Genomic DNA, 27,301 nt, shown 5'->3' with positions numbered 1-27,301 from the left:
CCGAGTGTGCTTCCCCCCCCACCTACAGCTACGCAGCAAAGCCCGCTGTGAGAAGTCATCTTTATTGCACGGCACGTTGACATCAGGCAGCAATTTGTCGGGGGCCGCAGCAGCACGCCGCCTCCTCGCGCTCCATCTTTGCAGAGAGCTGGCAGCGGCACAGAGGTGAGCCCAGGTCGGTGACATTTCGGAGGACAGGAAAAAGTAGCCAAACGTAAGGAATGTTAACGCTGAGCATTTGGGATCTTCAGTGGCGACATGTTATACCCTGGCAGAGGCCACCTTGACAGAGACAACAAAACAGGTTTTAATTAAGGCAGGAGGGCTGCTCAGCCTGCTGGGTGGCAGCGGAGGCTGAGAAATGCGTAGTGCTGTGTACTTACGTGCCCCTCGGTGCCCTGCAACCGTGCTGCTCGAGTGGAAATGCATCATCCTGAGCCTCTTCCACCAGCAATCCCAACTCCACTCAGACTCACACCCCTTAATTTGGCAGCCACCTCCTCCTGCCCCCTCCCAGCCCCGCAGCCCGGCTTCACACCGCCCCTCGTGGTCTTTAATCCAGCAATCCCGGTGAAGAGGGCTGTGGTGTTGGAACCCCGCAGCGACACATGGGAACACAGCACACACACAGGCCCTCCCTCACCAGCTCCACGGCCGTGTCCCACGCTTCAGGGGACAGCTGACAGCAACCTAACGGGGCAAAGGAGTACTGACAAGTGGCAGCACAAACACCTGCATGTCCGGCCTGCAGGAAATCTTGTGGGACTGCCAAAACCTGTCAGGTCTTGTGACCGAGTGGGCCTCCCGTAGCCCCTCACAGCACAGGGCTTTTGCAAGGGCCAGTAAGATTCTGGACAGGAGGAACTGAGTATTTGTTGAAGTTGAAGTCAATGAGAAAGCTGCCTATAGCACAAACGTAGTACAAGAACGCTTGCAACTTGATGTTTTTTCCACCCAGAAAAAGTGGCAAGCCTGGGCCTTTCACATGAATGTAACCCTGGCCTAGAAGATCAGAGGAAGAGCACAGCTGCCTCCTGCACTTGTCTGCACTCCCGCTCCAGGGGAGGCTCGAGGAGCACAGCCCTCATGGAATAGGTGGTTCTAGCCAGGATGGGACTAGGTGATACAACTGTCCTGCTGGAGCTGGTCTGTTAGCAAACATTTTACCTCTCTTGAAACCAGACAGATGACCTAACTCATCTATTGCATCGAGATTTCAGCCCAGTTCTTGCAGCTTCAACAAAAAAAAAAAACTTTGTCTTCCTGTCCCAGCTGTGCCTCCTGCCACAAGCTAGCTCCAGCTCCTGCTTTTCTTGCAGAGGTAACACCTTCTGGAACGGCCAGATTCAAAGAGGCCATTTCCAAAGCCTGAAGCAACGGCACTGGAGCTGCTGCTGTCCCAGTAGGTGTGTCTGCAGTTCCAGTGCCAGAGGGAGGATCGTACAGGCACCGTGCTGGCTTTGGCACTCTCACTTCAGCGTCAAGACATGAAGCAAAGTCGTTCTGTAGCAGGGGCATTATGAACCAGCAATGCTGGAATGATTTGCTGGTGAAAGGCATCAGCTCAGACACAGCAGCAGAAGCTGTTTCACGCCGCGCTTCACTTCTTGGATGCACTGACACTGCCTGCCGGAGTCAGGCCAAGAGACTGGCTCATGTGCACGGGCACAACAGGAGCCTCACTGGTCTCAAGTTTGGTTTGAAAAGTCACAACCTTGAGTTACTTGAACAACTTAAGAGGCTTTAATTTATGTACAGTAAAAATACAAACAAAGCAGACAGTGGTTTTACATCAGATTAACAGCAGTTACTACACACTTTAGTACTTGTACAGCTGTTTCTATTTAAGGTCTATCAGTACTTTGCACTATATACAGCAGCTGAAGGCTCCAGGGCTGCTGTATGCTGACTACATAATCAAAATGCATTCTGGCCTCCTGCGGCTACGCTACAACATGCAGGAGCCCCAGTTTTAGAAGTTACAGAGGGCTGATGTTAAGATTTAACACGGACAGAGCGGGCAAATTCACTTTTGGCCAGTTGTCTGGTACTGAGGCAGGTACCCAGAAGTGTCAGCTGTCTCCAGTGTGCACACAGCCATTCCCAGGAAGAACTAATCCTGCTGTATCACTTGTCCAAAATGAAATGTTCACTCTTTCCAAGATGTCTGAATTTCTATCTTCAGTTTTATAATGCAGAGAAGCACCAAAGAGCTTTCTGCAAATACATACTCTGGGTAACAAGTGGGGACAACTGCAGCATTCTCTCACCCACCTCCAGTGTCTGCTTTTAACTCCCCACTTTCTGCTGCACTGAGTTCTGAGAGTGGCACGGTACTTCTCTTTCCAAAGCCTTTTGGCTCTCTAAGGTCTGCAATGTTCAGGAGAAAGAACGTGCATCAGCAAAGAGAATCCTAACCCTGCACGATGGGCAAGAGCACTGCACCCGTGTCTGCTTTAAGAGCTAAGAAGCGTCCTGTCAGGCTGTTGTGGTTTAACCCCAGCAGGCAGCCAAGCACCACACAGCAGCTCCCTCACTCCCCCTCAGTGGGACGAGAGGGAGAATCAGAAAGGGACAAGTGAGAAAACTCAGCGCTTGAGATAAACCAGGAGCTGCACACACAAGCAAAGCAAGATAAGGAATTCATTCACCCCTGCCATCGGCAGGCCGGTATTGAGCTGCTTCAAAGAAAGGAACGTCTAACAGTGACCTGGGAAGACAGATGCTGTAACTCCAAACGTCCCCCTCACCCTCTTTCTTGCCCCCAGCTTTTATTGCTGGGCCTGCTGTCATGGTATGGGGCATCCCTTTGGCCAGGCTGGGTCAGCTGTCCTGGCTGTGTCCCCCCCCAGCCTACTCGATGGCAGCGCAGCATGGGAAAGAGAAGGCCTTGAATGAGCACAAGCACTGCTCAGCAACAGCTAGAGCACCAGCACGTTATCAACACTGTTTGTTATCACGAACACAAAACACGGCACCAAACGAACTACTATGGACAAAGTTAGCTCTGCCACAGCCAATACCAGGACACAGGCAAGGCGTACAGAGATACAGAGATAGTTTCAATGTCAGCCCGAAGTTCTAAAGCTAATCGCCGGATGGTGAAAGATATTGTGCGCCCCACAGGAGAGAATCTCAGTCCACAGGGAGAAAAGGAAGACACGATCCACCTCAAAACACAGGCCTGTACATCAGAAAATGTTTTTGTGAAGGAAAGCACTGCCTCTGCTGAACCGTGGGAAATAACTGCCTGCAACAAGTCCACCAGCCACACAGCACTGCTGCTCTAGGACGGAGGCTGCTTCTAGCAAAGGCAAACCCACTCAGCTCTGGGTCAGGAACAGAACAGACATGAAAGACAAGCTTTGGCTGCAGAGTATGTTCTGTCAACTCTGCCTTGTTCTGCAGCTGAAATGTGGAGATGCTGCCCTGAAGGGCACAGAAGCAGCTTTCCTAAGCCCGGAACATTTAATGACACAATTCAGACAACACGGAATGAATTACATTCAAATGAGCGTACAGAGGTTACACAACAGGACACAGCAGCTCCCCAGGGCACCGCTTGGCCAGACCTTTAGTGGTGAGGAACACTCACGGGAGGGGTCGGGAACAGCAGAGGGCCATGCCCTGGACTCCCGGAACAAATTCCTCTCCCTGCCCCCAAACACTCCTACGCGCCGTTACTGCTGTGCAACGCGGTAAATGGGCTACTAGACCTGGGTGAGCGGCAAGAACTTCTGGTAATAGCTCTTTGTCACGTCAATCATGAGCTCCTGGGTACATTCCGGGAGTTCACCGGAGAAGAGTCCTGCAAGAAGAACAAGAGCATGACCACCGGGAAGGCAGAAATAATATATAAATAAAAAAAAAATCAACAGAAATAAAATACACTTGGTGTTCCAAGCAGCCACTTTGGGCTGTAGGCAAATACTACAGCAGCAGCTCAGGGCTCTTCCCTCGTGTCGAACAGCACAGCAGGCTCCTTCTGAGTGCGCACACACCGCCCACCGAACACACAGCACGGCGGCGAGGTGCACAAGTCACAGTGTGGCTTTGCAGTTCACCAAGTGCCCTCCGCCCTTATTGCTAGGTACACGATGCCAGTAGGAGTCATTGCCATAGCCATCGTGTTTTACTGTACAAATATCCATCTCATCCACGTTTACGTACCAGTAAAATTGGAAGGAGCATACCTGGGCAGCCTGAGAAGACTGTGAAAGGCGGGACTACTGTTTCGGGAGGCAGCACTGTGTTGTCTAAGATCTTGCAGCAGTCTTTCAAAACACATCGACGACCCTAAAACACCAGTTAGGCAGAACTTGAACTTAAAACACTACGTGCTTGTGCTTAGTCCTTATAAGTTACCTAAGCTTCAAGGAGTTTAACTCTTTGAAATGCACCCTGCATACAGGATCATGCAAATAAATCTCTGCCCTGAATGTTCGTCTCAACAGTACTTGGCAGACTGTATCAGCCCATTTTTTCCTAAGGAAGAGTCCTTTTGCTCGACTAACACACATACTTGCCACTGCATGCTAATTGACGTCAGTTTGCACCCAGAACCCGAGTCATGCAGAAACATAGCAAAGCTTTCTGCAGTTCAGCAGAGACCTTGATTATTTCACTGTTTGCACAGGAACCCAATTCCGCCTGTACTTAGTGAAACGGCTGCCTCCCTGGACAGGCCTGTGGGCAGTGGGGACAATGGCTATCCGGTAAGTGCCTAAGGCAGGGACAAGCCTGCTGGGACTGATTCTCCAAGCAGTGCTCAGCTGCATCTGCCATCCCCAGAACAGCAAAATCAAGAGCACCGCTCTCTGTGAAGGATGACACAGCATGCAGTAAGCGTGCTTGCTCCTGGCAGCTGGTACACCTCTCCACTGCCGTTACAGAGCCTGAACAACGTTCAAGAGACTCGAAGAAAGACTGAGGAAGAGCACTCACAATGACACAGTTCTTGCCTATGTGGACGTAGGAGCCAATCTGGGCTGCATTGACAACACAGTCCTCTTCTATGAACACGTGATCACCGATGTGGAGCGGGAAAAAAGCGACCCTGTGGCAGAAGAGTCATTTATTCAGGTGGCACAACGCACACACTGTCAGGCCCAGCATTGCACTGCAGCCCCCTGCGTCCAACTGGAAAACCAGAGGGAGACTTGATGCTATGGGGGACTGAACAGTGACTGGTCCTTTTCTCAGATATTTCTAAAAGATGGCCCGGATAAACAACAGGGAGACATCACGAGCAAGTGAAGAACGAGTGAAACATGTTCTTTGCTTCACTATTTAAATATAGCACAGTCTTTTCATGTGACAGTCTGAGGGGAACACCAGCCCTCAAGGCAAAGCTGCAAATTGAGGAGTCAGGGGCAGAGGGACACCAGCATCACATTGCTACCAGGGAAACGCATCCCTCTGCACGGGGCTGGGCCTCTGCTGCACGGGAACACTCTGAGCACGGGGCTTTCAGCCCTGGCAGAGGACGGGCGCTGTGCTCACCCTTTGCTGAACTTCTTGAAGGGCGGCCGGATGACGCTGCGGCTCTTCACCACGCAGTGCCGCCCCACGCGCACGTTGGCCAGGTCGCCGCGGATGATGCAGTCGTTCATGACTATGGTCTGCGGGGAGGAGACAGGGCAGGGACGGGAGGGGGCAGGGACGGGACGGGAACCGCCGCCCCTGCACGGCCCCGGACACCCCCGCGCCCCGCCCGGCCCCGCCCGTACCTTGCCGTTGAGGACGATGTTCTGGCTGCCGCACAGCACCGACTGCCGGCTCACCTTGTTGCCTGACGCCTGCGGGGACAAGGGCAGAGCGGTGAGGGGGGGATACGGGGGATACCGGGGGTGAAGGGGATAACGGGGCCTCCCCCCCCCCGCACCGTCTCGATGTACTCGGACTTGTTGTACAGCATCTCCCCCAGCTCCATGGCCGCGCCGCTTCCGCCCGGCCGCCGCCCGCTTCCGGCGCGTTGTACGTCACTTCCTGCCGCCGGCCGCCGCTTCCGCCGCGGGAGCCACCAATGGCGGCGCCGTTGCCATGGGCACGGAGCGAGGCGGACATGGCCCAGGCGGCGGGAACGGCGCTGAGCGGAGCCGAGAGGGAGAGGGTGCGGGGGGGGGTGGGGACGGGACCGGGACCGGGACCGGGACCGGGATGGGGCGGGGACGGGATCGGGACCGAGACCGGGACCGGGACCGGGACCGAGACGGGGATGGGGATGGGGACGGGGTGGGGACGGGGACCGGGACCAGGATCTGGACCGGGACAGGGATGGGGACGGGGATGGAAATGGGACCGGGGATGGGGACGCGGTCGGGAGCGGGACTGGAACCGGGACGGGACCGGGACCGGGATGGGGATGGGGACGGGGTGGGGACGGGATCGGGACCGGGACTGGGAAAGGGACCGGGACCGGGACCGGGACCGGGCCATGCCCAGGTGGCTCGTCCCGGCCCGGCCCGTCCCGTCCCCCCCCGACCCCCGTTCTGGTGTCCGGCAGCTGCGGGAGAAGCTGGCGCTGCTGCGGCGGGAGTACAGCGAGACGGTCAGCCGGCTGCGGGTGAGCGGGGCGGGGGCGGCGGGGCCGGGCCCGGCGGGGCCCGCGGGGGGGTGCCCGGAGGCCGCTCCGAGCCCCGCCGCCGCCTTGTGTCCGCAGCGGGCGCGGCGAGCGGAGCGGGCCCGGGGCCACGCCGGGAGGAGGCCGGCGGAGGACGGAGAGCGGCGGCCCGCGGAGCCGGGGGGGCGGCGCAGCCCCGCAGGTAGGACCGGGAGCGCCCCCCCTGAGCTGCCCCAGCTCGGGCTCGTCGTCCTCACCCATCCCCTGCCCGGTGCTTGGCGAGCGGCCCCGCTGGGGTCACAAACCTGGCACAGAACCAGGTCGCTCGCTGTGCGGTAACCTCCCTCCTCCTCCCTCCTCGCCAGGTCCGCTGGTGCCCTCAGATCGTGACCGTAAGGTCCCGGTCCAATGTTTTCCTTGGACGTGACCTTGCTGGGAGTGCTTTACACATGTGAGGTTTTTCCCAACAGGTTCCAGAGACAGCGAATCTCCTGCTGCTGACAGACACCAAACCTGGCCCGTACAGGCTAAAGCCTGCTCGGCTCCTGACACCGAGAAGAAAACTTCTGTCACACTTAAACACGCTCCTGAGTTTGTCAGTGATGAAGTTAGTTTGCAGGACAGCTCGCTGGCAGAAAGTGCACAGGCTCGCCAGGGAAGTGCGTGCTGTGGAGGCTCGAGGCCTGCAACCGAGGAGAAAAAAACCCAAACCTCGAGAAGCATGATGAAGCTGAGGAGGAGGAGGAGGACAAAGACTCTGGTATCAGAGAAAAGGGAACCGGTGCATGGTGTGCATCGAATCAAGGCTGATGAAACGGTGAAAAAGCAAACTGTCAGCGCTGAGCAGCTTCGGTCACCAGTCTTCAGGCAGGGCAGTTTCTCAAGCACTGCGGCGAATGCTCAAAGCGAGTCCAGACCAGCAATCGTGGGGAAGCAAGAGGACGGTTTAACTCCTCCAGATGCTGAACTGGGAGTTCTGCAGGACGTGCTTGAAGACAGCCTCCCTCTGGGAGCGCCTGAGCTACTGCCGTGTGTCCCGGGGGACAGCAGTGGTGTCTGGCAGCCTGAGTCCCCAGGTGCTGTGGCCACATCCGATAACTGTGAGCCTGCACAGCTGCGTTCAGAGAATGGTGAATCTGATTTACTTGGTGCCGGCAGTGATGGTGGAAAAGAATCTTTGAGGGTAATAAAACAAACGGACAGTGAGAGCGTACACAGAGATCGGGGGGAATTACGCGGGCCCTTGGGTTTAACGTCAGCAAATGAAGTATTGCCCGCCGGCAGAAATAACAATGTAAGGAATGAGAGCGAAAGCCATGAAGGAAATGAAAATGACACTGGTGGTTCAAATGCCTTTCCTTCAGATCTTGCTCTGGGCAATGATGAGAAACTGCTGGAGAATCAACAGCTTGAAATTCAGTCTGGACTTTCTCATCTAGAAAATGTCGCAGCTCCTGAAAGTGCACTGAGCTCTTGCACGATGGTTGAGGGGCTTCTCTTTCCAGTCGAGTACTATGTCAGGACAACTCGACGCATGTCTAATTGCCAGAGGAAAGTGGACCTCGATGCTGTAATTCTCAGCCAGCTGGGCAGGAGCAAGAAAGGTCAGCGAAGTAAATGCAAGCAGAAAGATGCCGACTCAAATCAGCCCTCCCAAGAAACAGTTGAAAATGATGTGGAGTCAGCAGTTGTGCCATTCCCTTTTCTTTGTACAGAAAATGATCCAGTGAATTCAAGTAGTCCTCAGAAAACTCTTCTTACGTCCAGTGGGAGCAGCAATTCACCGGGGTCAGTTTCTCAAAGCAGCACCACAAGCACAAAGCGAGATCAGAGGCGATCGCAGAGGAAACAAAAGGGAAGAAGAAAGTCTGCCCGCAAACCTGTGAGTCAAAGGTCACAGGAACTTATAGAAAGTTTGGATCTCATAACACCAAGGGAAAGCAGTAGTCCGCTATCAAATGAGTGTCAGAGTGAAAAGGAAAACTGTGAGGCTAATCTCGAAAAGTCATCTTCGGATGAGAGGCGGGGGTCTCTTGGGTCTGGAGCAGCTGGTGTGATACAGCCAACAAGTGCTGATCCTCCGGGTGGAAGCCAAGGACTTGGCAAATGCCGTAAGACTCTTTTAGAACAGGTTCAAAATCCACTGCAGAAAAGTGACTGTCCAAACCCAAGGAACGAACCTTTTGTCAGCCACACAGGTGATCTGGAATGCAAGCTCAGTGCGTGTCAGTCTGATAAATCTCCGGTGGAACATGTTCAGAGTCAGCACGTGCAAGCAGCCTGCAGGGCTGAACAGCTTCTAGCAATTAACACCCCTCCACGCCGCTCCCTGCGATCCTCTGCAAGACAGAGACACAGTCAAGCCTCCAAAGGTATTTCATCAAACACAAGCACTCCCTAAAACTAGAGCCCAAGAGCAAGGCAAGGAAACAGATGAATGAGTTCATGCATTGCTGTTTGCACCCTGCCTTATTTATATTCAACAAAATCTGATATGGGGTAATTTATTTTTCTTTGACAAGTTGTTTTTAAAATTTAGCTCATTGTGGTGCCCATGTGCCTTGCACAATTCCAGAAATTTCTGCCTCAGCACAGTGACAGAGAATGAGCAGCTGTGCATGGATAAGGAGCGGGGCCGGGAACTTCGTGAGCTGCCTTTCCTTTTGGGGTGGATGTTGTGCACACTCTACCTGATTTTCCAGTAAATGGATGTAAATCTCTGTCCAACTGAGTCTGCATATTAATGATTTTTTTTTTTTTTTTAGCGCTGACAAGTGTGAAACAAAGCTTAGCATACCTAAAAGTCCAGGAATATTGTAGAAAGAGAAAATGTTGGGAGAAAAGCCAAACAAAGGGGTTGGGCACTCAGTCCGTTTTGACTGTCTTTGGCAGTGATATTGTAGCTGAAGGCTCGATGCAGAGCAGGTGTGGATTAGAGTGTGTTTCCAGCGAAGTGCCACTTCCATGTGGTAAGATGGGTGTGGTTCTTTATTTTTGGAGGATAGATGACACTCTAGATGAGAAATTCTGAAACAGCTAGGTGCTGTCCATGTTATGATGTGATGTTCTCTCTTGAACTCTTATGTTTGTCTAGATGAGAGCAAAAGAGGACCTGGCCATCAAATGGATTCAGAGGGTGCTGCTTCTCTTGGTCTTCCTGCTACAGACGCCGGGACTTCCAGCTCTCTCTTTTCCTTCCGCAGTCACCAGTGGCTGGTCCCCAAACTGGGTATCGAAGAATTTCATCTACCTGATAAGGAATTTGGACTATTAAAACTTGAGAAATGTGAATCTTCCCCTGTGAGTGACTTGGAGGCTTTTGTTCCTAGTGTGTTTGGGGATGGGCTGGCTTCAGAGGACGTGCAAGCTGCAGAAATGAAGGCAGAAGAAAAAGGGCTCAACAGGAATCTGATTTCACCGCTCAAAAGTGGGTCGCCCAAGTCATCTCATTTGGAAAGCCCGGCTTCCAAGATGGAGCTTTCCACACATGAACTGCTATTTACTCCCGTGGGGACTATCTCAACTGGTGCTCCCGTTCAGCCTGAGTCTCACATTTCCTCGTCTATTTTCCCTGTTTTGGGTGCAACCCCGGCTGTTCTGCCATCTGTTTGCAGTGAGCTCCTCCCCAGTACGTGTTCTGTACCTCCTTTGCCAGTCAGCCCACGCTCCTCTCAAGAAGCACCTGCCCAGGTCACGGATGATGGGGCATGCAAAGACTCTGCCATTCCGCTGCACTTGGACAGCTGTGGTGCAGGATCTGCTAGACAAGAGGAAGGACAAGGTACAACATTTCATGCAGAAGCTGACAGACATCCTAATAATGGATCGGATGGGGCTGTGGCCTTGGAGGAGCATCAGCAATCACAGAGCAAACAGCAGAGATCCTGCAGATCCCCTGAACAGGTAACAAGCTGGCCTCTTTGCCAAGGGTACTAAGCCTTAGTTTTGTGGGTGAGTCCCCTCTTCCATAGTCTCACCTTTCTGAGGAAAGGCCTTGTCTCTGACGGTGAGAATGGGACTGAGAGACGCAAAGTGGTGTTAAAAAACAGTTTCCAGGTGAAAATAGGGAATAAACTGTCAGGGATCTCTTATTTTTCAAAGGCATGCAAGTACAAAAACGTGCTCCTATCTCAGCTCTCTACTGCATGCAAAGTGAATTTACATTTCTGCCTCATTCCTGCAAGTGCCGAATGTAATTTTTGAATTTATCTTAATTTTTTACTAGTTTGTGCAGAAAAAAAATGAAGCAGAACAGTCAACTCCAGTGCTGTTTGATGACCTGGCAGAAGAGAACTTGCAGTTTGTTTCAAAGCTAAAGGTAGGATAACATTTGACGATTGTTTACTGTCAGTAGCATCTCTTTAATACAAAGTTTAACAAAAATGCAATAAAAATACAGGGCAGGGGGACGACAGCATTGCCAAATTCATGTGTTGATGTTCACAGCCTTCTGGAACAGAGCCTTCCTTGTATGTGCTGTGACCGAGGCAAATCTTGCCCAGGACTGTTTGCACAGCTGAGCCGACTCGTCCTGTGTTGGGGCCCTTTCACTGTCCTCTTACCTCGCAGGGGGTAGAGCAGGGTTAGCAGGCAAGGAAGCAACATCTGTGGCAAAGCCAGCAGAATTCCAAATGAGCTCACAGGGGGCTGGGTCACCTCGAGCTTTTCCAAGCTAAACTGCAACGTCTTGCTCAAGAAGAAACCCTGTGGGTTCAGCCAACAATAATATAGCTGAAATTGAAAACTTTCTTACGGGGGAGAAGAGAATGCCCTCGCTTTGTTCAGATTTAAACAGTCTGTACAGCTGCAAGTCCTGCCTCCTGCGTGTGAAGTAAGGGAAGCAAGCACAGGACTACAGGTAGGTGGTACCTGGGCTTTGTTGTGGCTGTGCCGTGGTGCCTCCAGCCCTGTTCCAGCTCTGAGCTCAGTGGGGACCCTGTTGGTTTAGGTGACAAGTGATTTTTGTGAAGTGAGCTAATTTATTCACTGCTCAGAGGGTGCGACCCACCAGCTTTGTTTTCCTTGGTGCCTTACTGGCACTTTAGTCAAAAACAAACATCTTGAGAATTAAGGATTAGCCTCAAATTCTCATCACGCTGAGTCACCACAAGCAAGCTTTCCAGTCTGGACCTCCATGTTAGATAACTGCCCATCAGGAGAAAACCAGCACCGCTTTGTTTTGGACAGGATTCTTCAAGCTCTTGTGCTGTGGACGTGAGCACCGTGTGGTGGGAAGCAGCTGGCTGCAGAGAGCTGTGTGTGGTGACTGCTTGTGAGAATTCAGTTTCCTTGTGGAAACCTCTGGCACCCGACCACTGGGGAAAGGTCTATACTTGGCAGCTGGGAGAGGTATGGACACAATCTTGATTTCTAGAACTTAGAACAACTTCGTTGCACTGGTGTGTTAATTCCCAAGATACGGGGAGCTTGCAGTCTCAGATACAAGGTTTGTTCTTCAGGTGGTGTAAATATTTCAATGCATCAGGCAAGAGAGGGCAGTGATTTATGCTGCGGATGCAGTAGGCCAGTGGTTTGTATGGTGGCGTGTTGTCTGCTGGAATTTGATACTTCATGTACTGAATGGTAGCTGCACTGCAGCCTCTTGTGCTCTTATCTTTAAAAAAAAAAAAAAAAAAGTCTCTCTGCAGACATCTTTTGATTCATATCAGTAGGTATTATTTGCTTAGGTAAATGTTCAGCAGAAGTTCAGCTGTTCATCTCAGTGTGCTTCTTCAGAGGGGTCTGAAAATTTGATCTGCCCCTTGTAATTTTATGTGAAACACTCTAGAAAATGGGAGTAAAGTCAAAGGAAGAGGAACATTGTGGGTGACTCTGTGTTCTTGGTTTGCTATTCTAGATTCCTGTAATACAGATTATTCCTCTGCTGGACACCTGTAATCTCATCTGCATAGCACTGGGAAATCTGGAGATTGGAGAAATAAGGTGCTGCATTTATTTCTTACTAGTGCTTTGCACCCTGAATAGCTGCAGCTTAACTCTCCTCTTGTGTGGTGGTTGAAATTGTCTCTTACTAATGTGTCATATTCTCAGTTGCTTTAACAGTTGGAAAATATGGGAGGGATTTCTAAAAACCAACTGAAAAGATTTGCTTATTCACCCTAGAGGTGCTAGACTGTTTAAGCATATGCTTATTTTTATATACTGTGCTATGTTTGAATTTTGCTCCCTTCTGTCATTATGCATATTTTTGTCCTAATTTAGGCTCTTGCTTTATTCTTCTGAGAATGACTCATTCAAGCAATCACTAGTGAAAACTGGGAATATAAAAGCAGTTCTTGGGCTGAAGGATAGGAGGCTGGTCAGCAGCAGCAGAAGCATGCAAGAGCAGGAAGTGGAAGTGGTGTCGTTTTCTGAGACAGGAAGGTGAGTTCTGGTTTGGTCTGGTCTCAGTGTGGCACTTGGAAGAAAAGATGTAGAAAAGTGTTTGTTCCTCTTCTTTCTGGTGGGCTGCTGAATGTAGAACATACTGTTTTGGCTGCCTGTTCTCACTTGTTTGCATCTGCTGTTTAGGAGCAAGCACGGACAGACCTTGATGCCCCCTGAAGAAACCGTTTTAGCTTTTGCTGAAGTAGAAGGAGTGAAAGATGCCTTGCTCGGCACCACTGCAGTGAACAGCATTGTCGTCTGGTCAGTATTTCTTATGCAATTAAACGATTTAGCTCGTGGGTGTAAGTGGTGGCTCTGCCAGCTGCAGGCGTTACCAAGTGACGTTGGTTGGCTGTTGATTTATCGGTGAAATGATAATTGGCAAAGGGCCTGTGTGGCACTTTAACTCGTATGCAGCTAGATGGATGGTGAATGAACTATGCTGCTGTAATTCCACTTGCTTTTATGTCAGATCCATTACATGTCTCCCTCTGGCCTCTTGTAGTGTTTTAGTTTGGTTTCTGTGAAACCAAAACTGTCCGTCTTATAGTGCATAGGCTTACAGCTATGGTTAGAAAATACCAGACTGAGGATGGACATTGTCTTTCCACCAACTGCAGGAATTTGAAAACAGGCCAGCTCCTGAAGAAGATGCACATTGGTTATTCCTACCCAGCTTCGATCTGCCATCGAGCATATTCCGACTCTGTACGTATGTGAAACGAGGCACGTGGTTCTGCATGCACTGCACTAACTGTGGTGGCGACTGGAAGGAGTGGGTTTCTAGAGTGGATTGAAATATCATCTCAATTGAGATTCACTGAAGATATTTCAGAGGAAAACAGTTACACTGGTAGCCACACTGGCTACCTCAAATTCTTGGCTTTCTGCAGTACACTGACTGATAAAGCGAGTGTGATGCATCAAAGCCCATTCCAAGGCACAGGCCAGCTCATCTTGTCTGGGGGTAGCAGACGTGCTGCTGCCCAATGCTGGTGCTTGGTGAGTCTCTTCCATTTCACGGGTAGCTGCCAGCGTGGTGATGGCATGTTGCCACCGTCAGAAAATCTATTTGAAGTGGCTGTCATTAACAAACTTCCCCTAGGAACAGAAACTGATCAAAGCCAAGTTTCACACATGATTCTTTGTCACTTGCTTCCACCTGTGTTGTGATTCTAGGTGGATTTTGAGATTTATCAAGGATTTGATTGTTTTCGGTCAGCATTTAACCTTTTGGGACAAGAATGTCTTGTCTGATGATGATAGTTTGAGTCAGACTCTTTGGAGACTTCCTCTGAACATCTCTCTGAGCATACTTCATGCTGGCCTGTGGCTGTTCTGTGAGCTGCTGTTTTCAGCTGTGCTGGTTTTATGGAGTTGTGTTAAATTTATAAGTTCCTAGGGATTAAACTGAGGCCCAGAAATTTTACTTTAAATGTCCCTGGATCCTACAGCAAGTTTAGCTTTTCCAAGCAGAAAGATAAGTGCATAAATCCTTTGGATCACTGAGCTGTCATTCTGCTGAATTGCATCAGCTCTTATCAGTCAGCAGCTGCTTTTTTTTTTTTTTTTTAATCTAATTTGATAAGGAAAGTAAACCCTTTCTATTTTATTCAGTAAAAATAATGCATTACTGTCCACAGGGCTTTAATTGTAGGGAGAATGTAGCAATTAATTTTTGGAAAATTCTTTGTCTTTTTTTTCCCCTCCTACTGTTGTTTTTAGTGATGTATTTTTCCTCTGTGTATCAGGGCCTTCTGTTTGTTGTTTTAAGTCATCCACACGCCAAAGAGAGCGAGTCCTGTGGAAATCCTGCATTCCGGGTGGTCGCATTCAACCCCAAAACGGCCAGAAGCACTGGAGTGATCTTCTCGTCCCTCCCACCCGGACATGCTGGAAGGCGAGTACTTTGTGGGCCCTGCGTGCTCATCTTCACAATTCCTTGGAGGGGTTTTGGAGGAGAATCCATTAACGAGCTGAGCAGCACTGCTGGCACAGTTCCACATCCAGTCCTGAGGATGATAAGGGGGCTGCCACCCATCACATCCACTCGCTCTGCACATATGCTAGAATGCAGTGAGGGTGTGGGCTGTTTCCTGCCCGCTTCCTGCCCCAGTCTGGGAGCTAACCTCTGCGCTCCCTGCGTCACGGCTCAGCAAGGGCCTCTGCTCTCCAGGGCTCTGTGGGCAAACAGGAGGATTGATGTTCTGCATGCTGTACGCTTTTTTCTTTTTTCCACAGAAAGCGACTGTGGAAATGCTGTAACTGCATTCATCAGGCAAGCTCCCTAGTCAGAAACCTCCTGAGCAAGTCTCCGCAAATGAGACTGTTCCAAGCCTTTGTGATGTTAAATAATGCTCTGCTCGGTTTATTTATGTTAAGCAGCTGTTTGCAGTCCGATGACCTTTTCCTTCCTCCGTCTTGTGTTTTGAAGACTAAGCCCTTTGAGGCTCAGTCTTGCAGTGCGCTTTCTTACATCCGTCACAATATTTCCTATGTGCACGATGATCAGCAGATTGAGATCTTGGCTTTCACGTACCGAGAGCAGGGCAGGATTGCCTTACCAGCCTTTTCTTTCAGGGGTGCTGGAGATGCAGCACGGAGCATCACCGGGCCTCCTAGGGTTGGCTTAAATTCACTGTTTAATTTATTCACTGTCTGCCCGCAGGTACGTGGAGGGCGAGGTGAAGGACGCCCTGGCCGCAGCGGTGCTGTCGTCGGGAGCCATCGCCGTGTGGGACCTGCTGCTGGGGCGCTGCACGGCACTGCTGCCTCCGGGCCCCGCCGGGAGCTGGGCCCTGGTCCGCTGGAGCGCGGGGGGCGCGGGGCTGCTGGCGGGACGGGGCGACGGCGGCGTCTGCCTCTACCGCTACCGGGCCCCCCGCGCCCCTGCGAGCTGAGCGCCCGGGGGGGGGCACCCAGACATTAAAGGGCTGTGAACGGGACGGCTCCGTCTGTGCGCCGGGGGCTGGGGGGGGTCCAGGGGGGACCAGGGGGTCTGGGGGGGACTTGGGGGGGCCCTGGAGGTGCTGGGGGGGAGTCCCAAAGGGGGCTGGGGGGAGCTGGGGGAGATCCTGGGGGGGTCCTGGAGGTGCTGTGGGGTCCTGGGGGGCCTGGAGGGGAGTCCCAAGGGGGGCTGGGGGGGGACCGAGGGTGCTGAGGGGGGGTCCTGGGAGGCTGGGGGGGAGTCCTAAGGGGGGCTGGGGGGGGACCAGGAGTGCTGAGGGGGGGTCCTGGGAGGCTGGGGGAAGGTCCCGGGGGGCTGGGGGATGGTAACTGGGGAGAGTCCCGGAGGAGCTGGAGGGGATTCCCCGGGGACAGGGGGGAGTCCCGGAGGGGCCGGGGGTGTCCAGGGGAGGCCGGGAGGGTGCCGAGGTGGGGGGGTCTCGGGGGTGCTGGGGGGGTCCCCAGGGCCACCCGGGTGCTGCAGTTCCCCCTCCCGCCGCCAGGGGGCGCAGTGCCCCCCCCGCCCCCCCCGTGTCGCGGTGCCCGCCGGGCGCGGCGCGGTGCGTGCCGGGAAGAGGTCGCCATGGCGGGCCGTGTCCTCTCCGCCTGCCTCCGCCGCCTGCTGCCCGCCCGGCCCGGCCTCACGGGGCTCGGCACCGCCCGGCTCCGCACCCTGCGGCCCGCCCGCCTCCCGCAGCCGCTGCTCGGCCCCGGCCCCGTCCCCGTCCCCGTCCCCGCTCTGCCGCCGCCCTGCCGCCGGCTGTCCGACCTGCCCCCGCTGACGCTGCCCGCCATCCGCGAGCGGGTGCTCTACGTGCTGAAACTCTACGACAAGATCGACCCCGAGAAGGCGAGCGGGGGTCGGGGGGGATTTGGGGGGGCTGAGGGGGGGCTGGGGGAGGTTTGGGGGGGTTTGGGGACCCGGGGGGGGCCGCGGCGCTGAGCCGGTGCTGTCCCCGCAGCTGACGGCCGAGGCGCACTTCGTGAAGGACCTGGGGCTGGACAGCCTGGACCAGGTGGAGATCATCATGGCCATGGAGGACGAGTTCGGTGAGTGCGGCCCCGAGCCAGGGAGGCAAAGCCGGGCTGGGGGAGCGCCACCCCCGGGGGGCACGGCCCGGCTGCTGCACGAAGCGGGCCCTGCGGGCACAGCCACCGCCCTGCCCCACTGCCCGCAGCGCCCCGGGCACCCCCAGGGCACGGCCGGGACAGGCAGGGTGCTGGGAACGCACCAGCAAGGACAGCAGGCACCTGGTGAGACCGCTGCGCCTCGGCCTGCATCGTCACTGGGAAACCACGCATGGTCAGGACTTCAGCTAGGCAGAACGTTCGTCATCTTCAGTACTTGGTGCTGCTAGAATACGGCTGTCCTTTTTTTTTTTTTTTAATTGTCTATATTTCAAATTTTGGTTCACTTTGGAGTTCCTCATGCTTCCATTTGGAGCTCTTAAATTCTGCAGTACATGCCTACCTTGTGCTATAAATGTCCCTGGTTTATGGTTCCCATAAATAACACCAAAGCCAAGATAAAATGTTTTACTTTCAGAGCATTTACTAATGCTATATATATATTTAATGCACTCGCAGCACACCTTGGGTGGATTGTTAGTGTGTGGCCTTGAGGACTAGAAAGAGAAGAACCTCCAAATCCTGGAATATTTTTCTGACCAGTTCACTGCTGAGAGCCCTCACTCCGTGTCCCAGGCAGCTCACTGAGCTCTGGAGGAGCTGTTTGTTGCATGAGTGCCCCTCAGCTCAGAGCCTGCTGTTGAGCTCTTGCTGCCTGCAGTTACCCAGAACATCCCCCTTCAGGCGTATGTGGTGTTGTGTTGGCTTTGGGGAAGCATCAGCAGCTTTTATTCCGTGTGAGGGGGCACTTGCTGGCTTGGCAGCCCCTGCTGCCTGCTGTTTCTGCCTGGTCTCTTATCCAGAATCAGCACCACGTAAGGTGTAACGCAGCCTGAAGCAGCGTAGTAATGAGATGCCGACTAACTGCCGTGGAGCGGCAGCCCCTGCGTGTTTCTCCTCAGCCAAGCTGCAGGCATCTGAGCCAGCAGTAACTGCTTCCTTCAGCCTTGCTCTCGTTTCCCTTGTTTTGGGCTAAATATGTGTGCTTTCTTCCAGGGTTTGAAATTCCTGATGGAGATGCAGAAAAATTAATGTGTCCACAAGAAATTGTAGATTACATTGCAGATAAGAAGGATGTTTATGAGTAAGAGCCGTTCTTCAAAGCAGAGTAAGTACAAGTGTGTCTCTGTGGCTGTGTGGGGTGGTGGCTGCACGCGCAGGGTCCCCGTGTGATGCCTGCAGAGGGGAGCGTGAGGTGACTGACACTGGACGGCAGGGGGAGGCCAGCAGCTGCCTGCTGAGCTGGGAGGATGAGCTGTGTGTGGCTTTGGAAGCATCTCCTGCTCCCAAAAGAGAGGGTGTGGGGCTCGGCGACCTTTGATCTCTCCCTGTTTGCACTCCAAGCACCGCGGTTATGCACCGGTCTTTCATTTGGTGGTGAATTGAGGCGGTGGTCACGGAGCTCCATCCTGCTGCTGCTCCTCAGCCGCTCGCAGGGTGTGCTGGGCCGTGCTGTGTCTGCCAGCACAGCTCCAAGCTGCTGGTAGCAGCTGCTTCTTCCTCACCCGCCCAGCCTGGGGCTGCGGCAGGAAAGGAAACGGGCAGGAAGGGGCAGGAAGGGGCAGGAAGGGGTCGTTCAGCGACCGCCTGCGAGGCGCTTGGGGGCTGCAGGGGAAATGAGCTGCTGGCCTCAGGCCAGCTGCAGCAGTAGCAGGGGGGCACGTTCCTGTTTGTTCCTCTTCCCTGCGCTTCTCACCTCCCCCCACGTTCTTCCATGGGACTGAGGTGTGAAGGGTCAGGGAGGGAGCTGCGCCCGTTTGCTGCGTTCCCTGAGCCAAGAACGGGTGGGATAAAGGTGAGAATCCTGGGATTCTCCTGCCCACATCTCATTATGTCGCTTCCTCTGGTATTCTCCAGCGCTTGTCTTGTCTCTGCCTGACCAGCTTATTTTGTGCCTAAGACAGCACTTTTCACTTGATGAAACATTAAATGTCTGATTTTATTTTTTAACAGGAGATGTCTACCACTAGGATGGGGCTGATGTCAGTGGGTATGAATATAAGCGCACATGCTGTACTGCTGCTGCTTTCATCAGAGAGTTGTTGGACGTTGTATTTAAAGCTGTCTGAATATATTGTCCTTTAAAACCAAGAAGGAATAAATATATAAGACCACTGTTGTGTTGATGGCTTTTCTCTTTTGCAGGTGCTGGCTCACTGTGCTTAGTCTCTTACACTTCTGTAAGCCAGGCTTTTGCCAGCACTGTGGCCTTTGCTCAGCCAGGGCTTGTTGCCCTGCGAGGTGGAAGCGCTGCGTGCCCAGCACGCTGGGCGTTGGGTGGCTCTGTTGGGCTCTGAGGCTGTCGGACCAAAGGGGCTTTTTGCCGTTCATCTGCGCGTGAAGCTCCAGCATCCCCTGCACAGCCCATGCTGCTGGCACCGGGGCTCTGTACCCTCCGCTGCTGAGGTGATCGCCTTTCCTGTGATCTCGCTGCTAGTGGAGCCTGCTCTTTCCAATAAACTGCCCTCTTACTACCTTTACTATTTATTTTGTAACTGCTGGTAAAAACAAGCCAGTTCTGTGTGAAATATTTCAGCTTTCCCGATGGAAAGTAAAGGGGGGAATGACTTCGCTGCTGCTGCAAAGCAAAATCACAATCACATCGGTGTTTCTGTAAGCCCAGCTCATCTCAGCATGGGAGGCTTGCTTTAAGTCTCTCCTGAGACAGAAACAAAAGTTATTTCTGGACACTACACAGTTTTTCCTTTGAGCCAAGAAACACTTTCATATGTCAAAGCGGCACTGCTAGGCTGCGAGCCAAGAAAGTGTCAGTAGATAACATATCCTCCGCTGGCAATCAGGGTGAGGGGATGGCGGAAAATAAGCCCGAGTCTGTTGGTGCCGCACATGGTGCCGCGGTGCCGTTGGTGTTCTCAGAGCCTCCTCGAGCAGCGTTTTGCTCCTAAAACGGCCCCGGCTGAGCCCCGGGGCGCCCGGGCGAGCTCTGCCCGCAGCCCTGCAGGGCCCGAGCTTTGCCTTTGTGGCGCGAGGGCCGCTGCTGTCAGACGCCCCTGGGTCGCTGCTGCCCCTCAGCGCGCTCCCGAGCGACCCAGCCGGGGGGAACCCGCCCGGTTCGGCCACCGGGGCGCGCCTCGACGCCCCCCCCGGGGCCGAATTCCGCCTCCACCGGAGGGACCTCGCCCAGCCCCGCCGCTCCCGGGGCCGGGCCGGGGCCGGGGCCGGGGCCAGGCAGCTGCCCCCGGGGGCGGGCGGGACCGACCGGGCCGGGCCGGGGGCTGCGGCTCCCCGGCGCCTCCGCCCCGCCGCAGCGGGGGTTGGGGGGGGGCTTCCTGCCGCCGCCTGGCCCAGAGCCGCCCGCGCCGCCGGCACCGCGGGCACCATGCGGAGGCTGCCGCCGCTCCTGGCGGCCGCAGGTGAGCACCGGGAGGGCAGGGGCGGGGCGGGAGGAACCGGCCCGGGGCCGGGGGGCGGCGGAGAGCCCGGGGACGGCGCCCGGGGACGGAGCCCGGGGCCGCCGCCGCCGTCCCCCGGCCCCGGGGATGCGCGGCCCGGGCTCGGGGCGGGGGCGGCTGCGGCCGGGGGGGGCTCGGAGCGGGGCCGGAGCCCGGCGGCAGCCCCGGGCCACGTGCGGGGGCACGGGGCGGGGGCACGGGGCGGGGGCGGCGGCGCCGTCGGCTGTGCCCGAGGGGCTCCGGGCGGCCCCGGCCCCGCCTGGGCGGGGGGCAGCCCACGGCCCGCTGGGGAGGCCGCCCGGGGTCCTGCCCTCGGCCCCCGCTTCCCCTCGGGATGCTCGGTGCCCCCCCCCCGCCGGGACAGCGACCTCGTCCCGGGTCCCCGTGGCGGTGCCGCTGCCGCTCGCGGCCGTTTCTCCCCGAGGGATGCGGGGGGGGGCTCCGGAGCATCCCGTTACCCGCTGCCCCCTGCCCCGGGCGATTCCGCCCCCTCCCCTCCTGCCCCTCCGGGCCGTGGCCGCCCCTCCGCTGCGGGGCCGGGGGGCTGCGGGGGCGGCCCGGGGCTGCGGGGCTCAGCGGTGTGGCCGTGCCGGGGCGGGCAGCGAGCGGGCGGCAATGCGGCAGCTCGGGGCAGGATTTGCGGAGCGTTCGCCGAGACAAAGGCAGGTGGCTCCCAGCTGGGTTTTCAATAATTCCGCAGCTTTTCCTTTCGCAGGAAATGGCTCCCGTGCCGCAGGGGGTTACCCGCCCGTGGCTGCCCCGCAGGAGCTTTGTGCGAACCCAGCCCAGCGCTTTGCAGGGCACCAGCGGTGCTGGGCTGCGGCCCTGCCCCTGCCCCTGCCCTGCTTGGCCCCACCGGGGCCTGGTGCTGAGCGCGCTGGGCACGGTTTGGGTGCGGGGATGTTTTCTGGCAGTGGGTCCTGCCCGAACGGGGCCGAGGTGCCCGGGCTGGTGGCTCCCATGGGGGCAGGCAGCAGCCAGAGGCTGACCCCGGTGGGGTTTGCAGGGGGAGCCCGGCAGAGCGGGGCTGTGCCTGGTGCCCAGTGCTCGGCTTGGGGCTGGTGTGTGGAGGGAGTGCTGGGAGGGCTCAGCCTGGTGCTGGTGGTGCCTTTGGAGGTATGAGGCTGGGGGTGGCCAGGCCGTGCTCCAAGAGGTGCCACAGCTCATGCAACCCTGGCTGGACCCGGTGCTGTGTGTGGGGCACCCATTGTGGCTCCGTGCTGGAGAGCTCGGGGCAGGTGGGGCTGTGAAGCCCCTGTCCCTGCCCCACGGGGTCACTGCTGCGTCCCGTGGCTGAGAGGAGTGGGACCGTGCAGTGCATGGTGCCCCATGCCGGTGCCTGATGCGGGTGCTCTCTCCCCTCTCTCCCCTCTCTCCTGTCCGCAGTGATCATGGAGTGCTGTGCGCGGCTCTGCCCTGCTCTCAGCAGCGGGACTGGCTCCACGCTGGGCACTGCCACCCCCTGCGCCCACCGAGGGAACGGGACAGCCGAGCGCTGCCAGACAGGTACTGCCACGGCCGTGTCAGGGCTTGGAGTGGGACCATCCTGCTCCCAGCCCCTTGTCTGTGGGGTGGCTCCGTGTGCCGGTGGCGTGCCATGAGCTTGGGGTGCTTGCCCATGGGTCAGCCCCGCTCAGCATCCCCCACCCCTGCCTCTGCCCACAGATCTGCAGCAAGGAGCTGGCACGGGGCTGTTGCCGACAGCGAAAGCCACGACGTGGCTGCAGACGGAGGCTGAGCTGCTCCCCTTCCCTGGTACCCCCCCCGGGACTGCTGAGCCCCCCAGCACGGAGCGAGGGGGCTGGACCAGCAGTGAGGGGACAGGGCCCACAGGGGGGCATGGAGCAGGCACCGGGGCAGGGCCCCCTCTGGCCACCAGCGCTGCTGAGGCAGCCGCAGGCAGCCAGGGGCCGTCTCCTGCCAGCCTGGGGAGGGGCCTTGGTGGGGGCCCCTCCGCAGCCCCCGTGGAACTGGACACAGCTCCGACCACCAGCTCTTCCCTCCGGACTGAGCCTGTAGGAGATGAGATGGTGGAAGGTGCCACAGCCCCGCAGGGGACCCTCCTGCATTCACCATCCTCCGTGACGGTGCCCAGCCCCACTGGGGAGCACTGGGAGACCCCCAGTGCCCTGCCGGGACAGAGCCCCACACAGAGCCGGGGGGGCTCACCCAGCTCCTTGCACCCAGAGCCAGGGGCCAGGGAGGGCCTGGGTGCCACCGCCCCGCTGGGTGACAGCAGCCCAGGGACGCACCAGAGCAGCACAGCGGCCATGGGCAGCCCTGGGCCAGGGACAACAGGGACATTGCCCTCTGGGGGGGGGCTGCAGAGGTTGCTGAGCTCCCTGGGGACACCGCGGGAGGCAGCAGGAGGCCGGGGCGCTGAGTCCCACCCGTGGCACGGGACGGATGCTGCCTGGCAGGGTCCCCGCGCTGCCTCTCGCCCCTCTCCACCGTCCCTGGGGGCTGGTGGCCACGGGGGGCCGATGTGGCAGTCCGGGGACCCCACGGCCGGCACAGCCCAGCTGGATGCGGGGATGGGGCCAGGTTTGTCTGTCCCCACCGCCATGGCCAGCACCCCAGGGGTGCCGTCCCCCAGCCAGGAGGGAGCCCTGGCCCTGACTGCGGGGGTGTCGGGGTCACCCAACACGGAGGGTCCCCCTGAGCCCCGCCGCATCCCCCTGCACCAGACGTGGCCCTCGGTGGCCCCTGGCAGCTCCACAGTGGTTCCCAGCGGGGTGCCCCGAGGCAGCCCCACGTCCCCACAGCCCGCCCCAGCCACCAGCTCAGCAGCAGCCCCCTCGCCCACCCTGCAGCCATCCCCGGGGCTTGGCCCCACTGCAGGAACCCCCACAGCAGGGTCCCCAGGGCCTGGACTGCCCCACACTGGCTCTGGGGGGCACCGTGCTGAGAGTCCCCTGATTCTGGGGGTGACCCCAGAGGGGGTGGTTGATGGGGAGCTCTGGGCAGCCACTGCCCAGCCCAGCGGGCAGCTGGGCAGCCTGGCCCCCCCCACAGACCCTGCCCCGCAGCTGCAGCCAGCATCGTCCGAGCCTGCCTCTTCCCTGGGGGCAGCCACCACTGCCAGGGCCGCTGCCACCCTCCCAGCTGCCACCGCCAGCCCAGCACTGCCTGGGGACGTGGGGACGGTCATGCCAGAGCCCAGTGCTGGTGTGTGGCAGGGGGATGTGGAGGGGCTGACCTGGGGGCCCAGCGTGGTACCAGGGCCCCCCCAGCAGCCCACAGATTCCTCTGGGACCCTGGGCCACCATGGGGGCTCCGGGTCCCCTCCATCTCCTGGGGGCACTGACCTGGGCCAGGCATCGAGCAGCCCCGGAGAGCGGCCGGATGCTGAAGCCCCCGGACCGACAGCAGAGCCGGCCCCAGCAGGGAGGGCCCCCCGGGTGTTCATCGTGGAGGATCAGCCGCCCCTCCTGCGAGGTGGGTCCGGGGCACGTGGGGCTCTGGGACCCCTCCTGGGCACGGCAGGAGGAGGAGAGCCCCACGGAGCCGTCTGCGTGGGGGTGGTGGCGGCCCCCGGGGCGGGCAGTGATGGCAGTGAGGGTTCCTCATGTGCTGAGCCCCCTCTTGCCTCCCACAGCATCCCTCCTCCGCGTGCCCTGCGAGCTGGTGCTGGACATGGGGTTCGTCCCTGCCCTGCAGGACCCCGCGTCCCGCGAGCGCCGTGGTCTGCTGCACAGCTTCAACAGGACGGTGAGCCTGGGGCTGGGGCTTTTGGGGGGGCTGTGGGGGGGGACGGGACACTGGCCTGCATCCCACCCAGCTTCCTCCCCGTGCAGGTCGCGCCCCTGTTCATGTCGGTGCCCGGCTTCCTGCGGCTGGAGGTGACGGGGATCAGGTAGGGGCTCGCGGGGCCCCGTGGCACCCAGTGCTGCCGGGCTGCAGCTCTGGACCAGGACCCGCAGCCCTGGGGGGGTGTCCGGGCCCACCCCAGATGCGCTGCGTGTCCCCGCAGGGAGGGCAGCGTGGTGCTGGAGTACGATGCGCTGTTTGCAGCGGAGCGGGTGCGGGCGCCGGGGCTGGGAGCGCTCCTCGAGGCCGCGCTGGGCTCTGGCGGCGCCCGGCCGGGGCTGGCGGTGGGCGCTGCCCCCGTCCTGCGCAACGTGGCCCTGGGTGAGTGCAGGGGGGGTGCAGGTGCTGCTCTGAGCCCTTGTGCGTCCCTCTGGGCTCAGGGCTGGCATGGCCCCAGCCCTTGACTCTCTGGGGTGGAGGGGGCACAGCCGAGCTGTCGTCTCTCCGCAGAGCGGCCGCTGGACCCCTGTGCTGAGCTCTTTGCCTGCCGGTCCGGCTTCGCCTGCGTGGCCGGGGCAGACGGGAACGCCACCTGCACGTCCCTCTGCCACCGCGACTACTGCAAGAACCACGGCATCTGCACACACCCCCGGGACCGGGGGCCGCTCTGCCAGTGAGTGCTGGGGGGGGAAGGGACCGGGCCGTGCACCCACCCCTGGGCTGGGGGTGCCCTGTGGCTGATGCCCCCCCCTTGCTGCAGGTGTCCCGTCGGCAGCGATTTCTGGTTCATGGGGCTGCGCTGCGACTACCGGGTGACGCAGCAGAGCCTGCTGGGCATGGCCCTCGGGGTCCTGTTCAGCATCGTCCTGCTGGGTGCCGTCGTCGCCGGGATCGTCGTCCGCCGCTTCAAGGCGCTGCTGCTGGAGGCCAGGGCCGACCAGACCCGGAGCAGGTGGGGGCTGTGTGGGGACGGGGTGGGGATGGAGGGGGCTGAGTGGTGGTGGGCACAGTGTGCTTGCCCCCAGCATCACCAAAGCGGCTCGTTTGGGAGCGCTGTGGTGGGGCGGTGGCTGTGCTGGCCCTGCTGCCCCTCCCGTGGGTGTGCGGTCCTGCTGCGGGGATTGTTCCCGAGGCCCCATCCGCAGGGCTGTGGCCAGAGGGTGTTTGGTGGGAGGGAGCAGGGCTGGGGCCTGGGGAGCTGCCCTGCCGGCTGCTCGCACAATTTGGGTGGGGACACGCACTCTGTGCCGGCCGTGCGGTCAGCAGGGAGGTGCGGGGGCACCGCGGGGCCGGGCGCTGCTGTAACCGCCCGGCCTTGTCCCACAGCTACCGGCGCTTCTGCCGGCTGGACGATGTCTCGGCCCAGTACTGGTCGCGCTCCTGGCTGGCGTCGGCCAGCTCCCTGGACAACCCGGCCTTCACCCACTCGGAGGAGCTGCTGCACCTGCAGGTCCTGGACAACGGCTGCTGCGGCTGCCGCGAGGCCCCAGCCGCTGGCAGCGGCCCCAAGCAGCGCCCGGCGCCGCCCGCCCGCCCCGCGCACAGGCCCAGGTAGCGCCTGGCACCGCCGCGCTCGGCTCCTGGGGATTTATCAGCAGGGCTGCGGTCAGCCCCGCAACATCCTTCTGCCTCCCGGGGGAAATAACTGCGGTTGGGTGGTGGTTTTCTGTCTGCCAAGCACGGGGAGCTTTGTGTACAGGGTGTGGTGGAGCTGCTGAAGGGCTCACAGCTGCCACAAAAAGCGTGTGGCTGCAGGCGTATGTGTACGAGCTTATAATAATACATAATCAGCTCCCAGAAATGGAAAAAGGGAGCTGGAAGCTTCCTGTTTCCGAAGGCAGCTGCACCCAGTAGCCTCCCCCCCCCAAGGCCAGCAGTGTTTGCACTGGAGCAGGGAGCTGGGCCAGGGAGCCCAGGGTGTACCCAAAGCCTGGGGCTGTCCCTTTGCCCCCACCCCGGGTCAGCGAGCCCCCAGGCTCTCAGAACAGCCCCTGGTCGTGCACCACCAGCATGTTGTACACACAGCAAAATAACCAAGGGCAGGGTCCCATCCCGAGGGGCCTGGGCTGCTTCGTGAGCAACAGCTTTTTCCCCCTCCTGCCCCTGTTTAATTTCTAAGGGATTTTCTTCTCAGTTTCCATTACGACTGGGACACAAGTTCCAGCAGCGTGAACGATCCCATGGTTGACTCAGGAAAAGCCAGCGACATCTCCGTGTCAAGTTGGCCCATGGAACCCATCCCGTGGACACCCTTCCCCATCCTCCACCACCTTTCCAGGCAGCGACCGGTGAGCGCAGTGGGAAGCAGCTTCGAGCTGTGGCTGGCAGGGCCCGGGGGGGCAGCCAGGGTGCACCCTGCCTCTGTCCCAGCAGGGGTGACAGCAGGGAGGCAGCCTTGGGGCAGTGCTGGGAGCTATCAGCTCCCCCCCAGAGGGCAGAGCCACGGTCCAAGACCCCGTTCTGTTACTCTCTCCGCAGCACAAAGCCAGGCGGCCTCACTCTTACTGCGAGGGGATGGAGCTGGTCAATCTCGAGAGGAGCTGGACAGCCTGAAGGCTACAGACTGAAACACAGGCAACAAGTTTCAGCTTTAAAAACCAACCACATTTTATTTCCACGTAACAAGCTCAGTGAAAGAATTGCAAACACTTTGACAATACAATCAACGCAGGTGTGATGTCAGTTCCACTCGATGCAGAGTCCTGAAAGATTATCTGCCAACTTTTTCACCACGGTTTCAGACCAGACTTCAGAAGCCAGCTTTGGCTTGGGACAGCGTCTTTCATAGTAAGTAGCTACAGATAAGTGTCTAATAACACACAATGCTGGCATCCAACAGAGTTAATGACTTACATCCGGCAATTTGAAAATAAAGTCTAACAGTTTTGAAGTCACATCATACTATGTACATATATGGTCTGCCCTATAGCCATTTCAGAACAAGCTAAGCCACTGTGAAAAGTGAAATACAAATTAAGCGCTGCTGCATTGTTCATCATGATTAATGTAAATGAGGTATAAATTTAAACACCAGTACATTTTAAGCATTAAAGTTTATTTTCAAAAAATGCTCTCCTTATTTGCAAGTGTCCTCTTGAGCATCTAGCTGGGCACA

General features: G+C 57.6%; 4 protein-coding genes across 6 annotated transcripts in view; 3 read left to right on the top strand and 1 right to left on the bottom strand.

Annotated features, from left to right (window-relative positions):
- Positions 1–48: 48 nt before the first annotated feature.
- On the bottom strand, positions 49–5,950 carry DCTN5 (dynactin subunit 5). 3 transcript variants are annotated; one of them, XM_082772378.1, is made up of 8 exons: positions 5,885–5,950; positions 5,730–5,798; positions 5,503–5,621; positions 4,945–5,056; positions 4,194–4,296; positions 3,717–3,808; positions 2,275–2,370; positions 49–282 (listed from the first exon to the last, which is right to left on the bottom strand). In XM_082772378.1, exons 1-7 carry the CDS (start codon positions 5,930–5,932, stop codon positions 2,290–2,292), a joined length of 624 nt encoding a protein of 207 aa, XP_082628504.1. In that variant the 5' UTR covers positions 5,933–5,950; the 3' UTR covers positions 49–282; positions 2,275–2,289. The 3 variants fall into 3 exon arrangements, with proteins under 3 accessions (XP_082628504.1, XP_082628505.1, XP_082628503.1); XM_082772379.1 differs by lacking the exon at positions 2,275–2,370; XM_082772377.1 differs by lacking the exon at positions 49–282 and having other exon boundaries at positions 1,718–2,370.
- Positions 5,951–5,997: 47 nt separating this feature from the next.
- On the top strand, positions 5,998–15,887 carry PALB2 (partner and localizer of BRCA2). The gene is made up of 13 exons (XM_082772361.1): positions 5,998–6,112; positions 6,506–6,565; positions 6,662–6,764; positions 7,033–8,934; positions 9,657–10,465; positions 10,788–10,880; positions 11,750–11,911; positions 12,420–12,505; positions 12,785–12,946; positions 13,094–13,210; positions 13,570–13,657; positions 14,701–14,849; positions 15,618–15,887. The coding sequence occupies exons 1-13, from the start codon at positions 6,026–6,028 to the stop codon at positions 15,847–15,849; spliced, it is 4,050 nt and encodes a 1,349-aa protein (XP_082628487.1). The 5' UTR covers positions 5,998–6,025; the 3' UTR covers positions 15,850–15,887.
- A 554-nt stretch (positions 15,888–16,441) lies between these two features.
- NDUFAB1 (NADH:ubiquinone oxidoreductase subunit AB1) lies at positions 16,442–19,137 on the top strand. Its single transcript, XM_082772380.1, has 4 exons — positions 16,442–16,745; positions 16,858–16,945; positions 18,020–18,131; positions 18,977–19,137. The coding sequence occupies exons 1-3, from the start codon at positions 16,479–16,481 to the stop codon at positions 18,109–18,111; spliced, it is 447 nt and encodes a 148-aa protein (XP_082628506.1). The 5' UTR covers positions 16,442–16,478; the 3' UTR covers positions 18,112–18,131; positions 18,977–19,137.
- A 2,975-nt stretch (positions 19,138–22,112) lies between these two features.
- Positions 22,113–27,301, top strand: part of LOC309883887 (uncharacterized protein) — a 6,668-nt gene continuing 1,479 nt past the window's right edge. The window contains exons 1-9 of the mRNA XM_082772364.1: positions 22,113–23,874; positions 24,035–24,147; positions 24,234–24,292; positions 24,410–24,567; positions 24,697–24,859; positions 24,947–25,138; positions 25,513–25,737; positions 26,321–26,474; positions 26,665–27,301. The exon at positions 26,665–27,301 is cut by the window's right edge and continues 1,479 nt beyond it. Coding sequence (XP_082628490.1) covers positions 22,464–23,874; positions 24,035–24,147; positions 24,234–24,292; positions 24,410–24,567; positions 24,697–24,859; positions 24,947–25,138; positions 25,513–25,737; positions 26,321–26,474; positions 26,665–26,739 — 2,550 coding nt within the window. The 5' untranslated portion in view covers positions 22,113–22,463 and the 3' untranslated portion in view covers positions 26,740–27,301. The remainder of the gene's footprint in view (positions 23,875–24,034; positions 24,148–24,233; positions 24,293–24,409; positions 24,568–24,696; positions 24,860–24,946; positions 25,139–25,512; positions 25,738–26,320; positions 26,475–26,664) is intronic.

The sequence above is a fragment of the Aythya marila genome, assembly GCF_965140915.1.
Source record: "Aythya marila genome assembly, chromosome: 15".
NCBI lineage: Eukaryota > Metazoa > Chordata > Aves > Anseriformes > Anatidae > Aythya > Aythya marila.
Note: the sequence above shows the minus strand (reverse complement) of the source record. Positions and strands in the feature narration are given on the sequence as shown.